The sequence below is a fragment of the Protomyctophum bolini genome, assembly GCF_963924005.1.
Source record: "Protomyctophum bolini genome assembly, chromosome: 4".
Lineage (NCBI taxonomy): Eukaryota > Metazoa > Chordata > Actinopteri > Myctophiformes > Myctophidae > Protomyctophum > Protomyctophum bolini.
The window spans coordinates 40,970,774-40,992,195 of NC_137865.1; the positions used below are offsets into that span (position 1 = coordinate 40,970,774).

At 44.7% G+C, this 21,422-nt stretch overlaps 1 protein-coding gene across 2 annotated transcripts; it reads left to right on the forward strand.

The window, feature by feature from the left end:
• Positions 1–247: 247 nt before the first annotated feature.
• caprin1b (cell cycle associated protein 1b) lies at positions 248–20,195 on the forward strand. 2 transcript variants are annotated; one of them, XM_080761251.1, is made up of 18 exons: positions 248–414; positions 1,125–1,286; positions 2,396–2,458; positions 2,638–2,724; positions 3,285–3,523; positions 4,772–4,854; positions 9,196–9,414; positions 9,526–9,578; positions 10,170–10,253; positions 10,775–10,981; positions 11,598–11,709; positions 12,437–12,498; positions 12,894–12,983; positions 13,698–13,853; positions 15,714–15,870; positions 17,244–17,435; positions 18,159–18,262; positions 18,810–20,195. In XM_080761251.1, the coding sequence occupies exons 2-18, from the start codon at positions 1,125–1,127 to the stop codon at positions 18,897–18,899; spliced, it is 2,160 nt and encodes a 719-aa protein (XP_080617377.1). In that variant the 5' UTR covers positions 248–414; the 3' UTR covers positions 18,900–20,195. The 2 variants fall into 2 exon arrangements, with proteins under 2 accessions (XP_080617377.1, XP_080617376.1); XM_080761250.1 differs by having other exon boundaries at positions 248–410.
• The last annotated feature ends 1,227 nt before the right edge of the window (positions 20,196–21,422 follow it).

Sequence of the window (21,422 nt, forward strand, 5' to 3'; positions counted from 1 at the left end):
CCGGTTCGCAAAAGAACACATGTAAAATATGTATTTTGTCGCTGGGACACGTAATTCACTAACCCGAATTAGATGTGTTACGGACCGACACAAATCACGATTATATGTTATAAAAAAAATAGTTTAATTGATAATTTAGTTTTTGTTTACACCATTTTTGACAGGCCATATGTGGGGCCAGCAGAAAAGGGGCCTTCGCCCGTATAAAGTGTCGCTTCGCCTCTCGAACCATCTCAGTTGTCGGTGAGGCCGGCGGGGCGGATCCCACACCAGACTGAACACCACAACCAAAATACAATAAAAACGCAACAAAATAAAGAAAAACCCTACAAAAAAATAAGAACGACAATTCTTCCTCATTTCGATTCATTTCTAGAGCAGTCTCCTCTGCGGATAGGAAACAATACAAGGTCGGTACGTTTGGGGCTGTAAAATGTGCGTTTAATTAGCCAAGCTTGTTTTCGCCCGGCGTTTAGCAAAGGGATGCTAAGTCAAGGATGTAATGCTAACGTGGGTAGCCGCGCTACAGTTAGCGCTGCCCGGGGGCCGTTTGACAAACAACCGCCCCCCATTCAGTACCATAATGTCTGAATCCTAATAGAAAATCGCTTTATTGTCTATTTAGGATTTACAATTAACATTGTCTTTGGGCTGATGTGGAGCTCGATTGACAGAGGTATGATAAAACAGTCATCATATAATGACTAAAGACACGTTTATTACAACGTTAAGACATACTGTACTTGTACTGTACAGTTCAGGTAACATGTTTCCTGTTTAGATTTAGAAGATCAGAGACTGCAGATGGCATGGAATGCATATTAATCATATTTAAAGCATTTTATTCCTTTCCTTTGTTTACATAAGTGTGAATTCTCATGTCTATAAGCTGAGCTATATCTGAATGAATTGCACTCATAAATTAATTGCAACAGTAGTGCAGTCAGTAATTGTGACTCAAAACGTAAAACCATGTTCAGACAAAGTTGTAACCCTCGGCTGGCATTGACGTCAGACTACCCTCAAACATCTTGAAAATGTGGCCCAGCCCCGACCGAGTCTGTTTCCAGAGATAGACCATCACCATCATCACTACCACCACCTGTCTGTTCTTTAATCCATAGATGCCTTCGGCGATGAACGGGACTGCGCCGCAGACTGCCAGCCCAGATGTGGGGTCCGCTCCTGGGGCCGTGGGCCAGATTCTGCTGGGTGGACAATCGGAGGTGTTGAAGCAGGTGCTGGGCGTCATCGAAAAGAAGCTTCGCAACATGGAGAAGAAAAAGGTCAATACGAAACGCATAATAAGACCTGATACGAGGCCGAGTCTACGGAAATAGAAATGCCTTTTAAATGAGGAGTCATCTCATTTTCAAGATTTTTCTAAAATGTTCAAAAATAGCAGATGTACAAGCTTTGCGCACTGTGAGCTTGTAGATCTACAGTGTAGCTCAAGAAATTGCAAAAAGCTCAGAGTGAAATGCGCCGTGACTGTGTAACAGGTTGTGATGTTGTAGATCTGCAATTTTTTGGCATTTTCCTATGACTTGTCTAACTATAGCGGTACCACGGGTACCGTGGGGCCTCTACAGCGGTGCCCGTTGGGCACTGGCCTATGGTTCCGAACCACCGTGGGGCCGACCGACTCGACACCGGGCACTGCACCCCCTGTGGTGGTGACGTGGAACGCTGGTGTCGAATTTGAAGTCGGTGGGGCGAACAGTTCCCGAGTTATGTGGATTACAGACAGACAGACAGATACTTGGTGCATTTATAGATGGAGATGAAATTGAAAAATACACCCGCACAGTCGCAGACTGTAGATCTGCTCGGTACAGGAGAACACATGTATTATAGAGGCAATGTTTCTGTCCGTACAGACTCCAGACCACCTTCAGGCATGACATTATTATAATACATTTGTTCTCCTGTACCGAGCAGATCTACAGTGTGCGGGCCGGGGGCGTATATTTTTCTATTTCATTATTGATTATGCACTTGCCTACGCACCTGTTCCTAAGCCACTTCTCTAGGTGTGCAAAAGCTTTTCTCTGCCTATGGCATGTCTAAAATACGGATGCCAAAAACCAAATCTTAAATGGTAAATAGTGCATTTCTATAGCGCTTGCTTTCATCCAAAGCACTTTACATAGATTGTGCATTCCATTCACACGCACACACCTTCATACACCGAAGGTTGCGGAATCCTCTCTTTCCTGGCACAAAACATTTCCCGATTTTGGTTCGTGGCCAAATACATGTCAATTCCTTGGCACTGATTTAGAAGGTATTTGTAGATTCGGCCTCAGGTCTTCATGGGTTAAAGACGATGTGTTAGCCAATGCATGGGCTTCATTAAGTTTTATTTAGTTTATTTTGTATTTCTCTGTTCCAGGGAAAGCTGGATGATTATCAAGCCAAGAAGAATAAAGGGGAAGGCCTCAATCAGGATCAGCTGGTGGGTTCTCACTCAGACTCTTAAAAAGCTTAAATGACGGAGCGCTCCGCCCGAGGCAGTTGCCGGTTGGATTCCTTCTGACGGAGCGTTCCGCCAAAAGCAGTAACAGTGTTAACATTACAAACTGTGTGTTGGACTGAGAGTCCCAACTCAACGTTCCTCTCTCTGGTCCTCTGCAGGAGGCGCTGACCAAATTCCAGGAGATCGCCCACAACCTGGAGTTCGCCCGAGAGCTGCAGAAGAACTTCCATGTGTTGGGACTAGACGTAAGATCTGACGAAACCTCTTCTGTAGGGCTGCAACTATCGAAACATTATGTTGTTGGGGATTATTATATCGATACCTTTTTGTCCATGATCTTACACCTACAACTAGACTGCCCACGGCCGTCAGCTTCTTCCCAGCTCACGAGGCGAGCGCTCCAGTTGCCTACAAACTTGCCACATAATATTCATCAGTGCTCTGGCTATGATCTAGGCTTATTTCAACGTAGTCAATGTATTTACATATTGTACAGTTAATATAAAACTCCATTATTTCACCAGAATCGTCCCATTTGTTTTCCTCCTGGTCTCGTTACTCTAAGTTTGCCAGTTCGAACCCAGGCTCCCCCAGAGTTGGTGTCGAAGTGTCATTGAGCAAGTCACTGACTGAACCCCTAATTGCTCCTGATGTGCTGGTTGGTGCTTTGCATGGTTTCCGCCGCCATCGATGTATGAATGTGTGTGTGAATGGGTGAATGTAATGCATGTGTGTAAAGCGGCCTGGATAAAGGCGCTATATTAAATATAAATGCACCATTTACCATTTTGTTTCTCGCCACCAGATCCAGAAGACGCAGAAGAAGAGCGCGCGGCGAGACCAGCTGAAGCGGGAGGAGGGCGAACAGAAGAGGCTGAAGTCGGTCCTGGAGCTTCAGTACGTCCTGGACCGCCTGGGAGACGACGGCGTGCGGCAGGAGCTGAGGCAGGGCGCCGGGGGCTCGCCGCTGCTCTCTGACCCCGACCTCACCGCTCTGGACGACTTCTACAAGCTGGTGGGACCGGACCGCGATCAGAACGTCAGGTTGGTCTGAGTAAACGACGTCGGTGGGATTTACTACAATGCAATTCAGAGAAGCGAACCGTTGGTTAACATTTGGCGCCGGTTATTAATAGAGATGTGCCGATGCAATTTTTCTCCTTACTGATTCAGATACCCTCGTGTTATCGGGTCGATACCGAGTACTGATCCGATTCCAGTGTCATTTAAAAATCACACCCGTGTGGACTGAGTGGTGCAACTCCCCCCCACCCCCACCTCTCTCTCTCTCTCTCTCTCTCTCTCTCATTAGCAGGCAACAGTGCAGCACTATCCCTCTTTCTGTTTCTGGCACAACAGCGCCCCTACTGGTACTGATAGTCATATACTGGTGCTCATTAACGTCACAGACACACATAGGTGAACACGGACATTGCGGTTCCTTGTAGTGGTTGCACCACTCAAAAACTATCTAGGTTGACCAGGAGGGGGTTCCAAATGGACCCTCGCAGGTCTGTAATTATGAGTTGTAAGGCTCCTTGACATTAAAATAAGATTGAGAACCACTGATCTATGAATACATACAATTTCCATTAATAATTGTTAAAAGTGTGGCCCGGGCCGGCCTAGCGGTTCGGGCACCTTGGTTGGTAAATGCCATCGGATCCCAGCATTTAGGCGGTAACGGCTGCTTTTCTGATACTGGTGTCGGTACAACTGCACCGCTTATCTCCCCCTTGGTGCCGCTTATCACCCCCTTGGTGCCGCTTATCACCCCCTTGGTGCCGCTTATCGCCCACCGGCATTCCTCTCTTCTTGTATCACTCCCGGGCCCCAATGGCTTCCTTTGTGTGTGATATCTTTTACCCTGCTGTAGGTAGACTTTTTCTTGCCCAATGTGTAACTGTACTTTAACTGCTGTGTTTCTTTGAATTATGGTAGTTCCTGTTCACATGTTTTTTGTTTAGTTGGATTTGTTTTGCTTGATCACACAACTGCTAAGAATGTATTTTAGATGGCATGTTGTTTAGAGAGACTCTTTTGGGGTTCTTGTTCTTGTCGCTATGTACAGTATATAGCACCATAACATTTGTGTAAGTTTTGAAGGTCAGGATTTAGAAGGGATTTTTAGAATCGGCCTCAGTCCTCAATGGGTTTTTAATTGTCTATTTACCCTGTTGTTGAGTAGGGTTCAAGTTATTTCCTCTGATTTCACACTTGTAAGTCACTCTGTGGAAGAGAATCTGATAAATGCTTAACTAAGTTGTACCTGTCTGCTCTGGACCCTTGCAGGCTTTCCGAGCAGTATGAAGAGGCGTCCGTACATCTGTGGGACCTGCTGGAGGCGAGAGACAAGGCTGTAGTTGGAACGACGTGTAAGTCTAATCCAGCTGGAATCTTGTTGTTTTCCATGTGGGCTAAAGTGAACGGGGCATATTTGAGATATTTTCTTTTAGTTGCCTAGTTGGAGTCGGAGAAATCCGAGTTGGGACGTCGTCTTGTAAAGGCTCATACATACTCCAGTTTTTCTCGCGGTGATGTCCTTAAGGATTGACCCCGCCTCTCTGTGGTTTATCCAACTTCTAGACCAATCAGTGAACGGGGTAGCTCCAGAGTGATAGCTGATCATCACCACGACTGACATAATGGTGTAGTTTTCCAACCCTTTAAAAACTACACCGCGGTGATAAGCTATCACCAAAGACTGGAGTATGTATGAGCCATAAGGGGACGCACACACAGATTAGACACGCCAACGAACGGACCGACATGCGGAAACAACAGTCGAACGTGCGGTCGAAAATGCGCTGCTCCGAGTCCGTGCTTGCGGTTAGGTTTCTGGACTTGTTCTCGTTTCTCCTGGAGTGGTATATTTGAATGCCCCTATAATATATATACCGGTATCTATCTTTTATATATAGATTATACTAACAATATGTTGTAGACTTTTCTCCAATGTCTGAGGTACGAGCTGGTTAGGTTTCTGGTTAGGTTAGGGTTTGACGTAGGTTGTCGGTCTGGGGTGCGCACGCAGATCCGACACCAAAGGACCGATGCACAAAAACATGCGATGAGAAAATGCGATGGTCCGACATGCGCTGCTCCGTGCTTGCGGTTATGGTTAGGTTAGGGATTGAGGTTTCGGATCAATAGTATGTCGGAACTAAAGCATGGTGTAATGACAGTCGGACAAATAGTATGTCTACAACAGATTCTTGATGTTTTGGCTCTTGGGGAATTGGGGGAGGAAACGACAAGTCGATTGCTGTGCAAATGTTACTAGTCTCCTGAGAGACGGTGTGTTGGATTCCCCACCCATGGTTAAATGTTACTAGTCTCCTGAGAGACGGTGTGTTGGATTCCCCACCCATGGTTAAATGTTACTAGTCTCCTGAGAGACGGTGTGTTGGATTCCCCACCCATGGTCAAATGTTACTAGTCTCCTGAGAGACGGTGTGTTGGATTCCCCACCCATGGTTAAATGTTACTAGTCTCCTGAGAGACGGTGTGTTGGTTACTTGTCTGTGGCAGCGTTGCCAGTCACGTACAAGATGAAGCACTTTTCCCGTCTTTAATTTATGCTGTCTCACATTCTCCCACCTTGTGAATCAATGGGTTTGTGTAGCATCTGCTGATTTCAATCATGTAAATGAGGGGCCTGTGGGGTTATTGGGAGTGTGGCTGCATTCTCAGCAGCCTTTGGACACACGTACGCACACACACACACACACACACCGCACACCCACCCACAGCTGCCTGACTCAGCATTGGAGCCGGGCACGGTGCCAGTGGCCGTGCTTCCTACTGGCCAGAGGACTGGAGCCACGTAAGGATCAAATCAATCAAATCAAACTTTATTCAACCAAAGTGCTGTACACGATCATGAGGCGAACATACAATCAACACAAGTAGCATGAATAGTAAAACAACATCAAAGCAACACAAATATTTCACAGGTTAATTAGGTCAAACATTGAAAGCCAGGGAGAAGAGATGGGTTTTAAGTAAAGACTTAAAGGCCTCTAAGGAGCGGCGGGCAGACTTGATATGTAGGATAGGTGGACATCAGTCGGTCACAACGCCCACACAGTCCCACACCTAGGGTGACCAGATCCAAACTGTTCCTTTGAGGGACAGAAGTATGGATTACGGGGTTAGTAACTTACTACTTGAGTTGCTATTAAATGCCTTGATGTCATATTTGACCATAGGCCTGTTGGCTATCATTTATAAACTCCTCTGGTGTCTCACATTTTGTTTTAGAAAATCATGCTTTATTTTTATGCTATTTTAACGGGCTTAAAAACACATACATCTTGCAGGAAGAGACAATGAGAGACAGAAGGCCAACTATTAGGGGACTAACTATGAGTGCATTTGAACACTGATGCCTGCCAGTCACAATGTGGGACAGGGTCTCAATTTGTGGGACGCCTGAAAAGTCTTGGAAATGAGGGACTATCCCACGCAAAGAGGGACCCCCCCCGGTAACCTCCTCTCGGCCAGGAGATTGGTCACTGCCTGGGGAATACTTTCTTCATGCAGCTGCGGTGCTTTGGGTTTGACCGACGCTTTGACCCGACCACATTTATCTAGCCTGAGTTTCTAATCTCCTACTACTTACTGTACATGTCTTTAGAGACATTAAGAGATTAAAGTCGAGGTTTATTTGTGCTGCCTGTCTTGTCTTTTTACCGGGGGGGTTTATAAACGTCGTGCTAGCTCCGGCTCGAACCGGCAGTATCTTATAATACATGGCATGAGAAGCCAGAGCACAGTGTGGTCGATGTAAGGTGATCTGTATCGTTGAAAAGGTTGTTGTTCAGGTCAGGGAGGGTGCATTAGCCATTAACTGCATTTTGATCTAGTAGAAATTTGGTTCAGCCGCCACAGCCCTTTAACCCATTCTGGGCGGTAACCCATTCTGGGCGGTAACCCCTTTTGGTGTTTTAAACATTATGTTATAATTTAGCTATTGGAAAAATAGCAGATCTACAACGCCACAGAGTGGCGTGCTACTAGCTTGTAGGTCTGCTATTTTTTTTTTATCGTGGAAATGTGGCGCAAGCCTTGGAATATTTTTTCAGAGCGACCGATTTTAACTCAAATCTTTGCTTCTGGGGTTGCCCCTGGAACAACATATTTTGAGATGGGGGGTCGGCGGCCAATTACATAAAATATCCTTGACGTGAAATATTGCCCTAGAAACATGAGGTATTTCAGAAAACTGTCAGGATTTAGAAGACATTTTTTAAATTTCTTAAAGTCTTTGTCAAACTAAATAAATAGGTATAATCACCTCTCCCAATGGGATTGGTCTGAATCGGAGCCCACATTGATTGTGCTTTTGAATGAAGACATAACCCCGTCTGCCTTGTAGATTCTTAGGTTTCTAATGTTCTATATTTGTAGTGTGACGGTGTCTATATTCGCAGTGTCACCGTGTCTGATATTTGTAGTCTAATCATGGTGTCTATATTTGTAGTCCTAATGGCTATTGAGAGATCACTAGCTGTAACCAAAGCGCTGTTGAGAAATGCGTCGATGTCGTGTATGTATGCTTTACTTCACTCATTGGGAACTTGGCGACGCATACAACATACATATGTCGTTCAATATTTGTACAGTACACTGGCAAACACATCGTACAGTACAACAGGAACAACAGGAATTGATTGAAGTATTTAACTGTTTTACAGAATTACAGTACATTTCAAGCACAACTCAATTCAACTGTGTAGACGACCCAATAAAGCACTTACGCTTGTTTACAAGTTATGATTATTTTCGTTTTGTTTTCTTCTTTTTTTTTTTTTTTTAATAATGTACAAATATGTATGAACAGGAAGGACTGTAGTGTCAGTTGTATTCTGTGAAATGTGTCATATAATCCCATATGGGATGGGCCAAAGTGGCATGACACGGAAATAAATATTTCATTCATTCATTCATTCATTCATTCACAAGAGGGTCCACCTTGTTCAATTCATCATAACATTTAAAGACATACCAATATACACTTCTATATAACCAAAAAACTGGAAATCATCATCATAAAGGAGTTAAAAGAAAATGTATACAGTGAGGAGGAAAAAGGGCTGAGTGGGGGATTACGGGGGGAAGTTTCAAATTGCAGCCGTCCGTAGGTGCCCTTTGAGAGCGGGGTGGGGGGGGGGGAAGGGGTGGGAAACTATCAAGCAGAACCTGGGGTGCACACGCAGATCTGACACGCCAAAGGTCCGATGCGCGGAAACATGTGATGCGATGCGAAAATGCGATGGTTTGACATGCGCTGCGCTGCTCCGTGCTTGCGGTTATGGTTAGTTAGAGGTTTGAGGTTTCGGATCAATAGTATGTCGGAACTAAAGCCTGTACCCTCAGAACCTGCCTTGTTTTTCTACAAATGTACTATTCTGCTACGTTCACGATGTGAATTTGAGTCTGGTCCAAGGTTATTTTTATATAGTTTGGATACATTTCTATTTCCCTTTGACTTAACTTTTAACCCATTTAGGCCTGACGTCAAAATGATAAATGTAATAATATACAGTATATTCAAAGATTTGAGGCACAGTGTGGATGATTCCCCTATGTTTCTTCTGCTAAACTCTGTATTCAACGGCTTGGCCTCTATACTAACACAGCTGATTATGAATTGAATGACTCCTTTAAATACCACAGTCCAGTGACCTCTCTCTGTGTTCCTGTCCTCGTAGACAAAGCACTCAAAGAGAGCCTGGAGCAGGTGGTGCAGAGTGGCTACTTCGACAAGGCTCCTCCTCGTCACCACAACGGCCTGCGTGAGGAGGAGGAGGAGGACGACGAAGAGGAGGACGAAGATGACGAAGATGAGGAGGAGGAAGAGATTGTGGCCGTCACAAAGGAGCCGGTCGCAGTGGAGTCTTCGGAGGCCGAGGACCAGACGGTGGATGCAGGTCATTCTCTTATTCTTTTCAATCCGTCTCACACCAAACCAACCACACTTCTATTTTTACGCATTTCAAGGAATAATGCACTGAATTGTTGGGGTTTTCTTTTAACCACAGAAGTGGAGACCATAGAGGACTACACAGAACCCATTGAGGTGGAAGCCACAGAGGTGAGCAGCTCTCTTCTCTTGTCTCACTGCCTCTCCACATGGGGGGGGGGGGGGGCAGCTCTCTTCTCTTGTCTCACTGCCTCTCCACATGGGGGAGGGGGGCAGCTCTCTTCTCTTGTCTCACTGCCTCTCCACATGGGGGAGGGGGGCAGCTCTCTTCTCTCGTCTCACTGCCTCCCTACATGGGGGGGGGGGGGCTATGACGCCATCGCCGTAGCAGTCAACATCGTTAAGCAAACAGCCGCCGGCGACAGGTTCCCATCGCCTTTTGGTTCCCATGGTGACGACGCGTCTGTGTCGAACATAAATGCAGACCTGTCCTTGAAATGGAAATAGGTTGAGATTGTGTTGAGTTATCATGATCAAGGTGATGTGTGACGGGTGTTTAGACAGTTTTTGGTTTAGACTAGTCATTGGTTAGACCAGTCATTAGTCCTACAACTACAACCTATCTCAAAACCCTCACCCTAAACCTAACCTCCCACGGGGCAGCACACCTAAACCTAACCTTAACCCATGTCTAACCAATGTAGTAACTTAGTATAAACTAAGTATGCACCCCATGTGTGACCTGTCTGTCTGTCTGTCCAGTTTGTAAACAGACAGTTCATTCCAGACGCGTTCAGCAGCAGTGACAAGGAGCAGGGAGACGAGTGGACCACGTCAGAAACGGAGGTACGCTACACTAGTAACACTGCACAGCACTGTCTTGTCCCATGTGACCAAGGACTGTCTAAAGAGGACGAGACGCGAATACCGTACGGGCGACGCCATGTTGCTCACATGGTGCTCCATGGAAGAAAATAAACATGCGCAGTTGAGACCAAGGAAGCTGAACAAGGAAGTGTTGGCTGCATGTATCCCATTGCGCATGTTTCTTTCCTTCCATGGAGCAACATGGCGTCGCCCGTACGGTCTTCGCGTCTCGTCCTCGTTAGACAGTCCTTGCATGTGACTAGCATTGGAAATGCTTTGGGGGCGGCCATTAAACACGGACAAGACACAAGACACGGACAAGACAGCCGTCTCGATAGTGTGATTGAGGCCTCAGCAAAAGTGCTTGGGATGCAACGTCCGTCAGATGTCTTTCCCCTGACGTCCGTCTGTCTGTCTGTCTGTCTGTCTGTCTGTCTGTCTGTCTGTCTGTCTGTCTGTCTGTCTGTCTGTCTGTCTGTCTGTCTGTCTGTCTGTCTCAGATCTCCATTCCCTCTCAGGCGGTCGGCGCCATGCAGCCACACCTTGTCCAGACCACCCCTCCTCCTCCCCCCGCCCCCCTGGAGGCCGCCGCCCACCCGCTGACATCATCACCCACTGCTGTGGCGCCCCCTGCTGACCCCGTGGTGCGCAAGCAGGTTGTCCAGGACCTGATGGAGCAGATGCAGGGGACGTACAACTTCATGCAGGTGAGGCGGGCGGCGCACCACCACCATGCCATCATCTTATGACAAAACATTTTAAATTCCCTTTGAACAAATGTGAAAAATCTGCGCACGATAGGTGCTCCCGGGGGAAGTGGTTAACACCTTTTATTGCCGTAATTAACATTATAAAGCGTTATTCATAGTCTTAATATTACAACATGACGTCACTGAGCCGCGGTGAAGAGCAAACCACCGCTCTCCCCAGCCCTTCTCTCTGTTTTTACTCACCACCGCTCCACGTTATTACAGCTCCGGTGGTCACCTCACCACCGGAGCGGTGGTCACCTCACCACCGGAGCGGTGGTCACCTTCACCACCGGAACGGTGGTCTCCTTCACCACCGGAGCGGTGGTCACCTCACCACCGGAGCGGTGGTCACCTCACCACCGGAGCGGTGGTCACCTCACCCCCGGAGCGGTGCTCACCTCACCACCGGAGCGGTGCTCACCTCACCACCGGAGTGGTTGTCACCTCACCACAGACAATCCAGACTATGAATAGGCCTCAAGAAGTTACGGTCACTGCCGATGTTTACAGTTACCTTTTGGAGAGTCAATGCCTCGTAATTCTGTGCGGCTAAGTGTGTGTTTTCTCTCAGGACTCCATGTTGGAGTTGTTTGAAGGACAGCCCATGGATCCGGCCATCGTGTCCGCTCAGCCCATGAAACCGGGCCAGAACATGGACCTGCCACAGATGGTGTGTCCTCCTGGTATGTTGAACACAACAACTGCACCAAATACTACTGATTGCACAGAGTAGTCCAGCTGTGCTGGTCCTTCTCAAACCCATTTAGACCCGAGTACGATTCTACAAATACCTTCTAAATCCTGACAGTTTTCTGATAAACCTCATGTTTCTATGTCTGTCGTTCTCAAACATTTTCATGTCAAGGACCCCCAAACATATATGTAATTGGCCGCCGACCCCCCATCTGAAAATGTTGTTCCAGGGATTGAAACCCCAAGAAGCAAAGATTTGAGTTAAGAACTAGCAGGCCTACAAGCTACAATAGCTAAAGTAGAACATAATGCTTTAAACACAAAGGGGTTCCCGCCCAAAATGGGTTAATTACAAGGACCCCAGTTTTTTTTCATGCATTAGGGCTACTAGTTGCCTAGTTGGTTAACTACTGTAGGCCTACCTATTATGTAAGAAAAAAGTTGTACAAACTGTGTAGGCTATAACTATAATCTAGCTGATCATGAGGCCTAAAAAAATCCTTATCAACTAGTACCAACAAGGTCGACTAGTGGATTTACTAGTTAAATAGTTGAATAGTTGCTTAATGTCCTACCGGCCCTGAACCGGCCCATGTTTCCACCAGTTTTAAGCAGAACCACCGTACTCTCAACGTTTTGGCTGGGGACCCCCAGAAATGCTTTGGCCATCATGTCTCGTGGTGTGTGTTTAATGCACTCGTTGCCTTTCCATTTCAGTTCACCCAGAATCTCGACTCTCGCAACCCAACCCTGTTTCTGTCCAACCTGAGCCAACGCAAGTGAGTACACTCACAAACGGGCTCTGTAGAGAGCTCCACGATGTATTACAATAAGGGAAATGTGATTTATTAATTGTATTGGGGAAATAAATTACCCAAATCATCTATCTCATATCTTACTAAGTAATGTCCACTTGTCCAGGCAGTAACTAAAGCTACATGGCTCAATTGGATCTTTTAATAAGACACGGGTAAATCATTTTAATACCAAATAAAACCTATATCACTTGCCTTCTGCCTCAAGTTGTTTAATAATAGGCCAAAATGTATGTTTAACATTCGGCAACTTAATTCGTTCAGAAATGAAACAGTTTTGTTAAGAATGTATTGTCGTTCATTATAATTGATTGTTTTACGTAGTTTGAGTAACCCTTGCTCCCCTATATGGCTGTCAGGTTGCCATCATCTCCACTCCTCCTCCCATGTTCCAGACCTCTCACACACCAGACTCTAGAGCAGCGACAGAACCCATCGATCCAATCCAGGTAATTTATGTGAACCAAAAGGGACAGTGTATTTGTAGATCCACTATCATTTACAGTACATGGCTGTGAAGAAAACCTGTTGAGCAGTGGAGTGGCTCAGTTGACAGTGATGTTACAACACCAAGCTCAACTGCAAATAAGGGAAGTTAATGGTTAAACAGCCTGTGTGTCATTTTGAAACTGAAAGTGTTAAGCCCAGTCCACGTGTCCACGTTTTGCGTTGTAGTACAGTGTTTTTTGTCAACTAAAACTAACCGTTCGTCCACTACCTTTTTTCACTGACAAACTAAATGGAAACTAAGCTATGATATCTAAGACTAAATATACTGACAATTTTGTCAACAAATAAAAACTAGACTAAAATGTTAGGAAGGGACTAGTGGACAAGAGATCCAGTATAAGTTATTTTAAACTTGGTTGCAAGCTGAAGATGGCAGATCTACAAGCTCACAACGTGTCAATCGGCTATTTTCAGCAAGTGTAAAATCAGTCGTTACGACGGCATCAAGGCCCGCCAAAATACATTTTAGTCGACTAATTCACCCGTAGATTTAATCGACTAAAACTACCTAGACTAACACTAAGAAATTCCAGGTGACTAAAATGTGACGACAAACTAAAGGAAAACTATTCAAAAGACTCATTACTAAAACTAAAAAAAACAACACTGGTGCAGTGGCATGTATGTGACACGTATGTCTCTGCCCTCTTCAGCCCTCCATGTCGTTGGGCTCGGAGCAGCCCCCTCCCCCCACATCGCTCCCCCCCGCCGCCTCGCAGACGCCGCCGGCGTTCTCCAAAGCTCCTCCCCCCGCCGCCGTGGGCAGCGGCATCAACGTCAACGCAGCGCCATTCCAGTCCATGCAGACGGTAAGACCAAAACAAACAGCCCTGGGAAGATTATGAGGTTTCTGAGAAAGGAAAGAGGGAGATCCCACACACCGTTTTTAAAAAGCTCCCACCCCCCCCCCCCCTCCCCGCTATTCATTTCAATGGAAGTTGCTCCAGAAGAACTCTTCTGACTTCTGCATACGGAGGTGCAAACGAGTGCTCAGTGTTAAACCCCAGCTGCTGCTGCTGCTGCGCGGGGTTTCCTCGTGCTATATGCACTTCCAGCTTTGACTAGTAGGCTCGGCGGCTTTTCAACGCCGATCTACAAGTTCACAACGAGCTTGTAGATCGGCTATTTTCACAATATTTATCTGTGGAACCATTCTGTTGCTTGTCTGGGTGGGGTGGGGGGGGGGGGGTCCCCCCAGTTCAAATATGATTACTTTGTGGGGTCACAGCCTGAAGACTAAGAGGTTGAGAACCACTGATATAGACTACCTGGATATTCCTAAAATTGTTAGCCTACCACCTTGATATAAATATAAAAATGTAACTTGTAGTGCGTAAACTTATGTAACTATTCATTGATTCACTCGTATACCATTTGGAAAAAAGAGAAATCACACCTGTGTGAAGTGAGGGGCGCTCACTTCGCATTATCTAACGTTTGGATAGTTGGAGTCAAGGTGACATATGTTTGCTCAGTAGTTGCTGATGTCTGCTCAGGAGGTTTGAGTGTTTGCTCAGACCGAAAAAGATAGCGTGATGAAGGCCGCATAGACCGAAACGTTGCTGTTTCCCTACTAAAAGTTGGTTCACTGCATTTGAAGACAGTGCGGGTGTTTCATTGTTGGGCACCGTGGCCTCTCCTACGCACCCGTCGCCTGTAGGTGTGCAAAAGCCTTGCTTTTTATTGCTCAGACTGAAACTAAATTAGAGGGAACATTGGTGTAGTCTTCCTGTATAATAATTAAGCTGTTATTAAAGTGGGTCATGGTGCTTATGTTGCGTTCTGAGAGAGGTGTCTGTTTGCATGTTGCCATATAGCTGACAATAGCAAGCACTGCTGCTACTTTTATGGACAATAGAAAGCCATCATCCATTGTATAGTAGGTGACTTTAGACTTCACCCTGTTTTTCCTTTTTTGACATGATTTCTGAAATGACATCTTACTGACATTGCGTGGTGTGGCTCTATAGGGCCGAGAATGTAAAGGACCCCCCCCCCCCCATTTTTTTAAATGTATTTGGCTGTAGACTTTTTTGGTTTAAAATGTTCAAAATTTCAAAGGTTTTAATTTCATTTTTAAATGTAGTATTTCTAAATAGCTGAGCTATGAAACGGGGTCAAAGTGTTTAAATGGATTTTGATGCTATATTAACTAATTATTCTGGGGAACCCCTTCCTTAACTTTGAGAGCCCCCAGGGGTCCTTGAGGGAGTTCCAGGGGGTCCCCAGCTAAATGATTGTTTGGAACCAAATAGACCCTTATGGGTCTGTAACTCAGAGTGTACAAATGGAACCAAATGGACCCAGTTAGATTAACATTGATTTTACAATATAAATTGGGGGTCCCAGAGATAGAAATGCCATTAAATGGTGGGTCCGTAGACTAATGGGGGGTTCCTTGAAATTAAACTGTTTGAGAATCACTGCTATAGCCGTAAGAATCTTCTCTTATTATGGGGGGTCCCTGGCATGTCTTTTCAAATGGGGGTCCGCGGGATAATTAGTGCCAATTTGGGGGTCCTGGACATGAAGAAGTTTGGGAACCACTGTGCTAGTCTGTATCCATGGTCTTGGTTTGCAATGAGCTGACCATGACCCCCAGCTCTGCCTTTCTCGTGGATTCCGTTTTTGACACAATCCTGCTCTTTGTTCGTTTCGTCCCACTCAAGGTCTTCAACCTCAACGCCCCGGTCCCTCCAGCCAATGAGACGGAGGCCTTGAACCCGGCCAGCCAATACCAGAACAGTTACAGCCAGGGCTTCAACGGCCAATCCCAGCCTCTCCCTGTGGAGCAGGTGGACATGCCGTCGGAGCAGCTGCAGTCTGGTGAGCAGCCGTGCAACACTTTAACCTTTCCCCCCTCCACAATTCACTCTTTGGGCGCGTTCGGAAATGCGCCCTGAACGCACTGGTGTGCTCTCTTGTCGTTCGTTTATTCAGTGCACTCAGTGCGTTGTCGTTCGAAAATCCAGTGCGCTGCGCACCGGGTGTGCTGAGTGCACGCACTGAGCAACCCTACCCTCAGGGTAGGGTTGCTCGGTGTGAATGGTGTGCTTACGTCACAGCTGTGTCTCTAGCGCTCCCAGGTGGCGTTCTGTACCTAGGTACAGAACGCACACAGTCAGTGGGCAGCGCTGTGATTAGCCCAAGGCTATAGTGCCTACTTTATACATTCTCAACTTCGCCGTCATCCTCGTCGCTGTCCACTATTACAACAACGGCTGAACTTGCCAACAGAGAAACAACTGTAGCCATCGCTTCTGCCATGTTGCTCTTCTACAGTAGGCTAGGCTACTTGCTTGTGAAGTTGTACTTGTGCTGCGTTTCTCGTTGGCTGCAGAGACTCGAGTTTTAGTGCAGGCGTAGGATCAAAACAATCACAAACGTGCACGCCCCCTACAGGAAGGTGTGTTTGGTTGTAACTGGTCGTTCGTAAATAAGGCACACTGAACGCACTCTGTGACGTCACCGCCCACCACACTCAACAAACTGACCACATTCCCGGTGCGCATTTCCGAACGCGCCCATAGTCAGCCTTCTGATTGGTCCCTGAGTGACTAACCAGCAGGCTCTTCTGCCTTGTTCCGCCCTGGTTCAGCCTTTTTTATGTTGAATTTGCTAAAACATCATTTTTGGAAACAACTAAAAACAAACCTGGTATGCCCTGCAGTCACCATGCTGCACCTGTGATGTTCCTTTTTACTGACACCAAGTTAAAAATAAGAATTGAGGTCACAATATCAATACGAAGCAACTGAAAAACACCTTATTTCAATGGTAGTGGATGGAGAGAGAGGATTTTTGTCCAACCACGAAACAGCAACCAATGGGTGCGAAGACTGGCACAACCAAGGGCGGGACTTGACAATGGGTGAATTCTTAAAACGCTGCTTCTCAACCTGTGGGCTAGTGGGCCCCAAAATAATAGAGGCAAAACACTATGATTTTTATGATAATAAACAAATGTATCTTTTTTTTTTTTTTTTTCAAATGGGCCTTGACATTAAAAATGTCACTGTCTTTAAAAATAGTGAACATTGCATAACGGCTATTTTCAGTAATATTTAAGGCTTAAGTGGTTCATCACAAATTTGTAGAAACGTATTCTCTTCATTGAGAGTTATGACAAAAAAAAAGCAGAGGAAAAAGTTAAATGCCGAATAGCTAATGCGATATGATGAATGTAATGTTTCCACTAGTCGGTGCCTTCCATTCCCAAGACGCTGCGGCGGCGGCGGGCCATCCCGGGGCGGGCCAGCAGAACGCAGCCTTCGGAGGCAGACCTCAGTCCTTCTACAACAGCCGGGGGGGCGGGGGGATGTCCCGCGGTGGACCGCGCAACGCCCGGGGGATGATCAACGGATACAGAGGCTCCGCCAACGGATTCAGAGGTAAGACTGGACTGGACTGGACAAAACCGTATGAGCGTTGTTTTTAAAGACGTCGAAATAAAATAAAAAGTCTTCTGAAAGAATATATATTCAAAGATTTGTGCCACATTTTCATGATTTTTCAAAAGTAGCAGACCTACAAGCTCATAGCGCTATGAGCTATGAGATCTGCTATTTTTCAATAGCTAAAGTATCAAATAATGCTTACGTAGTTAAAACACCAAAAAGGGTTCCCGGTGCTCAAAATGGGTTGACCCATTTTGGTGTTATTTTGACCTGACACCATATTCTACAAATGTCTTCCTTTGTTTTCTGAAAAACCTATGTTTCTATGTCAGTGGTGCTCAACCCAGAAGCAAAGATTTTAGTTAAAAACGCTCTAAAAGAATATACCGGTATTTTAAAGATTTGTGCCACATTTTCACAATTTTTCAAAACATAGAATGTGGTACATATACACACACACTTTCAGAGTGAACATTTTTAACTCAACCTTGCTTCTGGGGGGTACCTGGAACAACATATTTTCCAATTTCATAAATTTTCTGGGGTTCGTTGACATAAAATAATTTGAGAACCACTAATATAGAAACATGAGGTTTTTCAGAAAACTATCATGATTTAGAAGACATTTGTAGAATCGTCCTCGGGTCTAAATGGCTTAATACCATATTTGAACAAATTAATTGTAATGTAACATTTTCAAATACTTTTGTATTGCAGGCGGTTACGATTACCGGCCTCCCTTCGCCAACACTCCAAACTCTGGATATGGACAGACTCAGTTCAGCGCACCACGAGAATACCCAAACGGAAACTACCAGCGGGTAAGTTCCGTATAACCTAGGCATTATTCTTCTTCTATTGTAACCTTTATATTTGGTTTTTTTCCCCTCCTACATTGTTATACAAGAGTGGCACACAAAAGTAATGAAAATGGACGTATCATGAGCTTGTAGATCAGCTACTCTCACACGTTTTTTTTAAAATGTATGATAAAAACAAGTTTTGGACAGTCTGAGATAAATTGCATAATATTTCCCCGAACGGGTGGCTTTCTGTCTTAGCTCTGCAGCAGTAGAGCTTTGTGCAGAAGACCTGGGTTAGAGGCCTGGGTAATAGAGGCCATCCACACCAAGTGGAACTATAAAGATGCATATAAAAAAAATAGTAATAAGTTACTGAAGTGGCTGGCAGAGTCCACAACTATAACATGGACAACAGTGAACCATATATTGTAGTTATGGTGCTTGGTGTGAGACATTTAACATGTACAGATTGCATTGTCCCTGGTCTCAAATCAAAGCAGATCCTCAATGCACTGGTTCTCAAACTTGTGTGTGTGTGTGTCTGTGTGTGTGTGTGTGCCTCCAGGACGGTTACCAGCAGAGCAACTACAAGCGAGGAGCCAGCCAGGGCCCCAGAGGAGCCTCTCGAGGCACCGGCCAGGCCATGCGCTCCTGAACGACCACTGTTCCTAATGACTGTGACTAACCCACTAACTCAACAACGGACACACGAAGACATCCAGGCCACTAAGGAAGAGTGGGCACCTCGGTTTAAAACTGGCCATTTTGTCCAAAAATATAAAAAAATTAAATATTTGGAAAAAGGGGTCTTAAATAAGTAATACAAGTAAAGTAAGTATACATGACGTGAACTGTCATGCACGATACAACATACCAAAAATGTATCCTTCAACTTCTTGTTCATGCCCCCTAAAGGATTGGATAAACAGGTTTGGTAGCAATTTGTTGCAATTGTAGAAATATTAGGCCTAAATTGGCATCCGAGACCTTAACTGGGGAGAGTCATTTTCAGAGTCGCTTGTTTTTGGATTATGGAAAGGACTGCATCCACCTCTTCAGCTTTATTCAATGGAAAACAGGCAGATTCTTTTTTTTTTCTTTTTTTTTTTTTTACTACTTACAGGAACTGTGAACTGTGAAAAAAAGTATACATCAGAGGACTAATCTATCACAATGATAGAGTACTTTATTCTTGAAGTGAGTTCTGTCAGAGTGGCAGACTGGAGGAATTATGACTTGCCTTTCAAATATTGTAGTTGTAACATTTTTGGAAAAGAATTGCCAATTTTACATCGATGTGCCCACTCTTCCTGTTGCCTTCACGACACCACCACTGAGGCCCTGTACACGCATATCAGACGAACATGCTCTGTGCTGTCCATGTTTGATGGTCGCCTCAATGCTTTTCCAATGGAAAACCACGTGACTTCCGCTGGAAAAGCATTGAGGCGGCCATCAAACACAGGCAGAGCACAGAACAGTTGTTCTTTGTGTGTATGAAGCCTAAGAATTCACACATCCAGAATGCATCTGCCCCAGATAACTCGATGTTCCGTTTTTTTTCTTTTTTATCACTGGTCTCTTATTTTTTTGTATAGGCTCCATTGATCAAAGTATTCCTGCTTTGATAATGTTCGCCTAAACACAAGCCAAGCTGTAAAAGTCCTATTGTTTTTTTTTCTTCATTTTTCGTTTTGTTTTTTCTTACCGAGCCTGTGTTCGCATATTCCTGTAAACTTGAAAGACTTCTAAGTTATTTTTTTTGTACGGAAAACTCAACATAATCATCTGCAAAACCGCTGGTCCAATCGCTCCCCCCCCCCCCCCCCCCCCTTTTTTTTGTTTGTCATTTTGGGTTCGGGAAAAAAAAACATTTTATTATTTTTAAGAAGCTTGTTTCCTTGGTTTGTAAATTGGTGTGGCTTCAGTTTCAATAAAGATGTGTTGCATACCCAGGGCTTGGATAATTTTATTTTATTTTATACCAATGTCACGATCACACATTTACAACCAATTCATTTTATTAAAAAGGTTTGTTAAGTGGTTCTTTTCTATTGTAACTAGACATGGTGTTTCTTCACCAGCAGTTTCTTACCAATTAGAGGTGCTTTTATTTTTCTCTTGGGTATTTACTTTCTCTACACTACATCTCAGAGGCAAATATTGTATTTTTTATAATACTACTACTACTAGTAGTAATATATTATATAAATTATATAATTTTGTATTGACTATTATGCCACCCAGCAGCACATTAAGTATTAAACTCAACCCCCACCTCAACCAGCTGCATTTGATGCATTATTAATCATGTGTTACAAATACTGGTATTGTGAAACCAACCATTCTGCACAATGTTTATATTTGGTACGGTATAATTAATTCTACATTGTGGTATTGCTACTTAGTTTAACATTTCTTTAAAAAGAGAAGACAAATAATTACACTGCCTCCAATAGGTGATGCACGTCAATATTCAGCCACTAGGTGTCGCACTTAGACCTGTTTTGCGAAAAGCAATACTTTTGATGTGCCAACCTTAGATTATAGGTGCCAACACATTTTAAGTGCCCTATCATGAATGTGTTATTAATTTAAATTTTATTTTATGTTATCCATCAAACCAATGCAATTTATGATTACGAAGTTGTAAGCCCTCTTTGGCTTTAGCTTTAGTGAAGTTATTGTGGAAACCCGGGCCTATATACTGATGGACGTTGCTAAACAAAAGTTACATGAATCACAATGAATCATAATAGGCATAATTCATCATAATATAATCATACATAATGAAGTCATGTCTTGACCTATGGTTTTGACCAGAGTAATATAGTAAGAGAGTGGCGACGCTAGCGTTGACTCTCATTGTAATAATGGAATGCGAAAGTGCTCATTCTATCTTTATGGGATAGTTCCAATGTTTGGAACTATAGCCCATTGCGGCTAGATCAACGCGTGTCGCTAGGTCGCTACTCTCCTACTTTAGGGGCTTTACAGTTTACACTCTGGCTGCGTCCGAAATCATTCCCTATGCCCCATATAGTGCACTACTTTGAGGTTCCGCCATTTTGTTATAGTGTCCGAATATGTAGTGAGCATTTTTGCACCCTAACGTAGTGGACTGAAGTATCCCACAATGCACCGGGAATTGTAGGGAGCATCCGATGGTCACTACAAA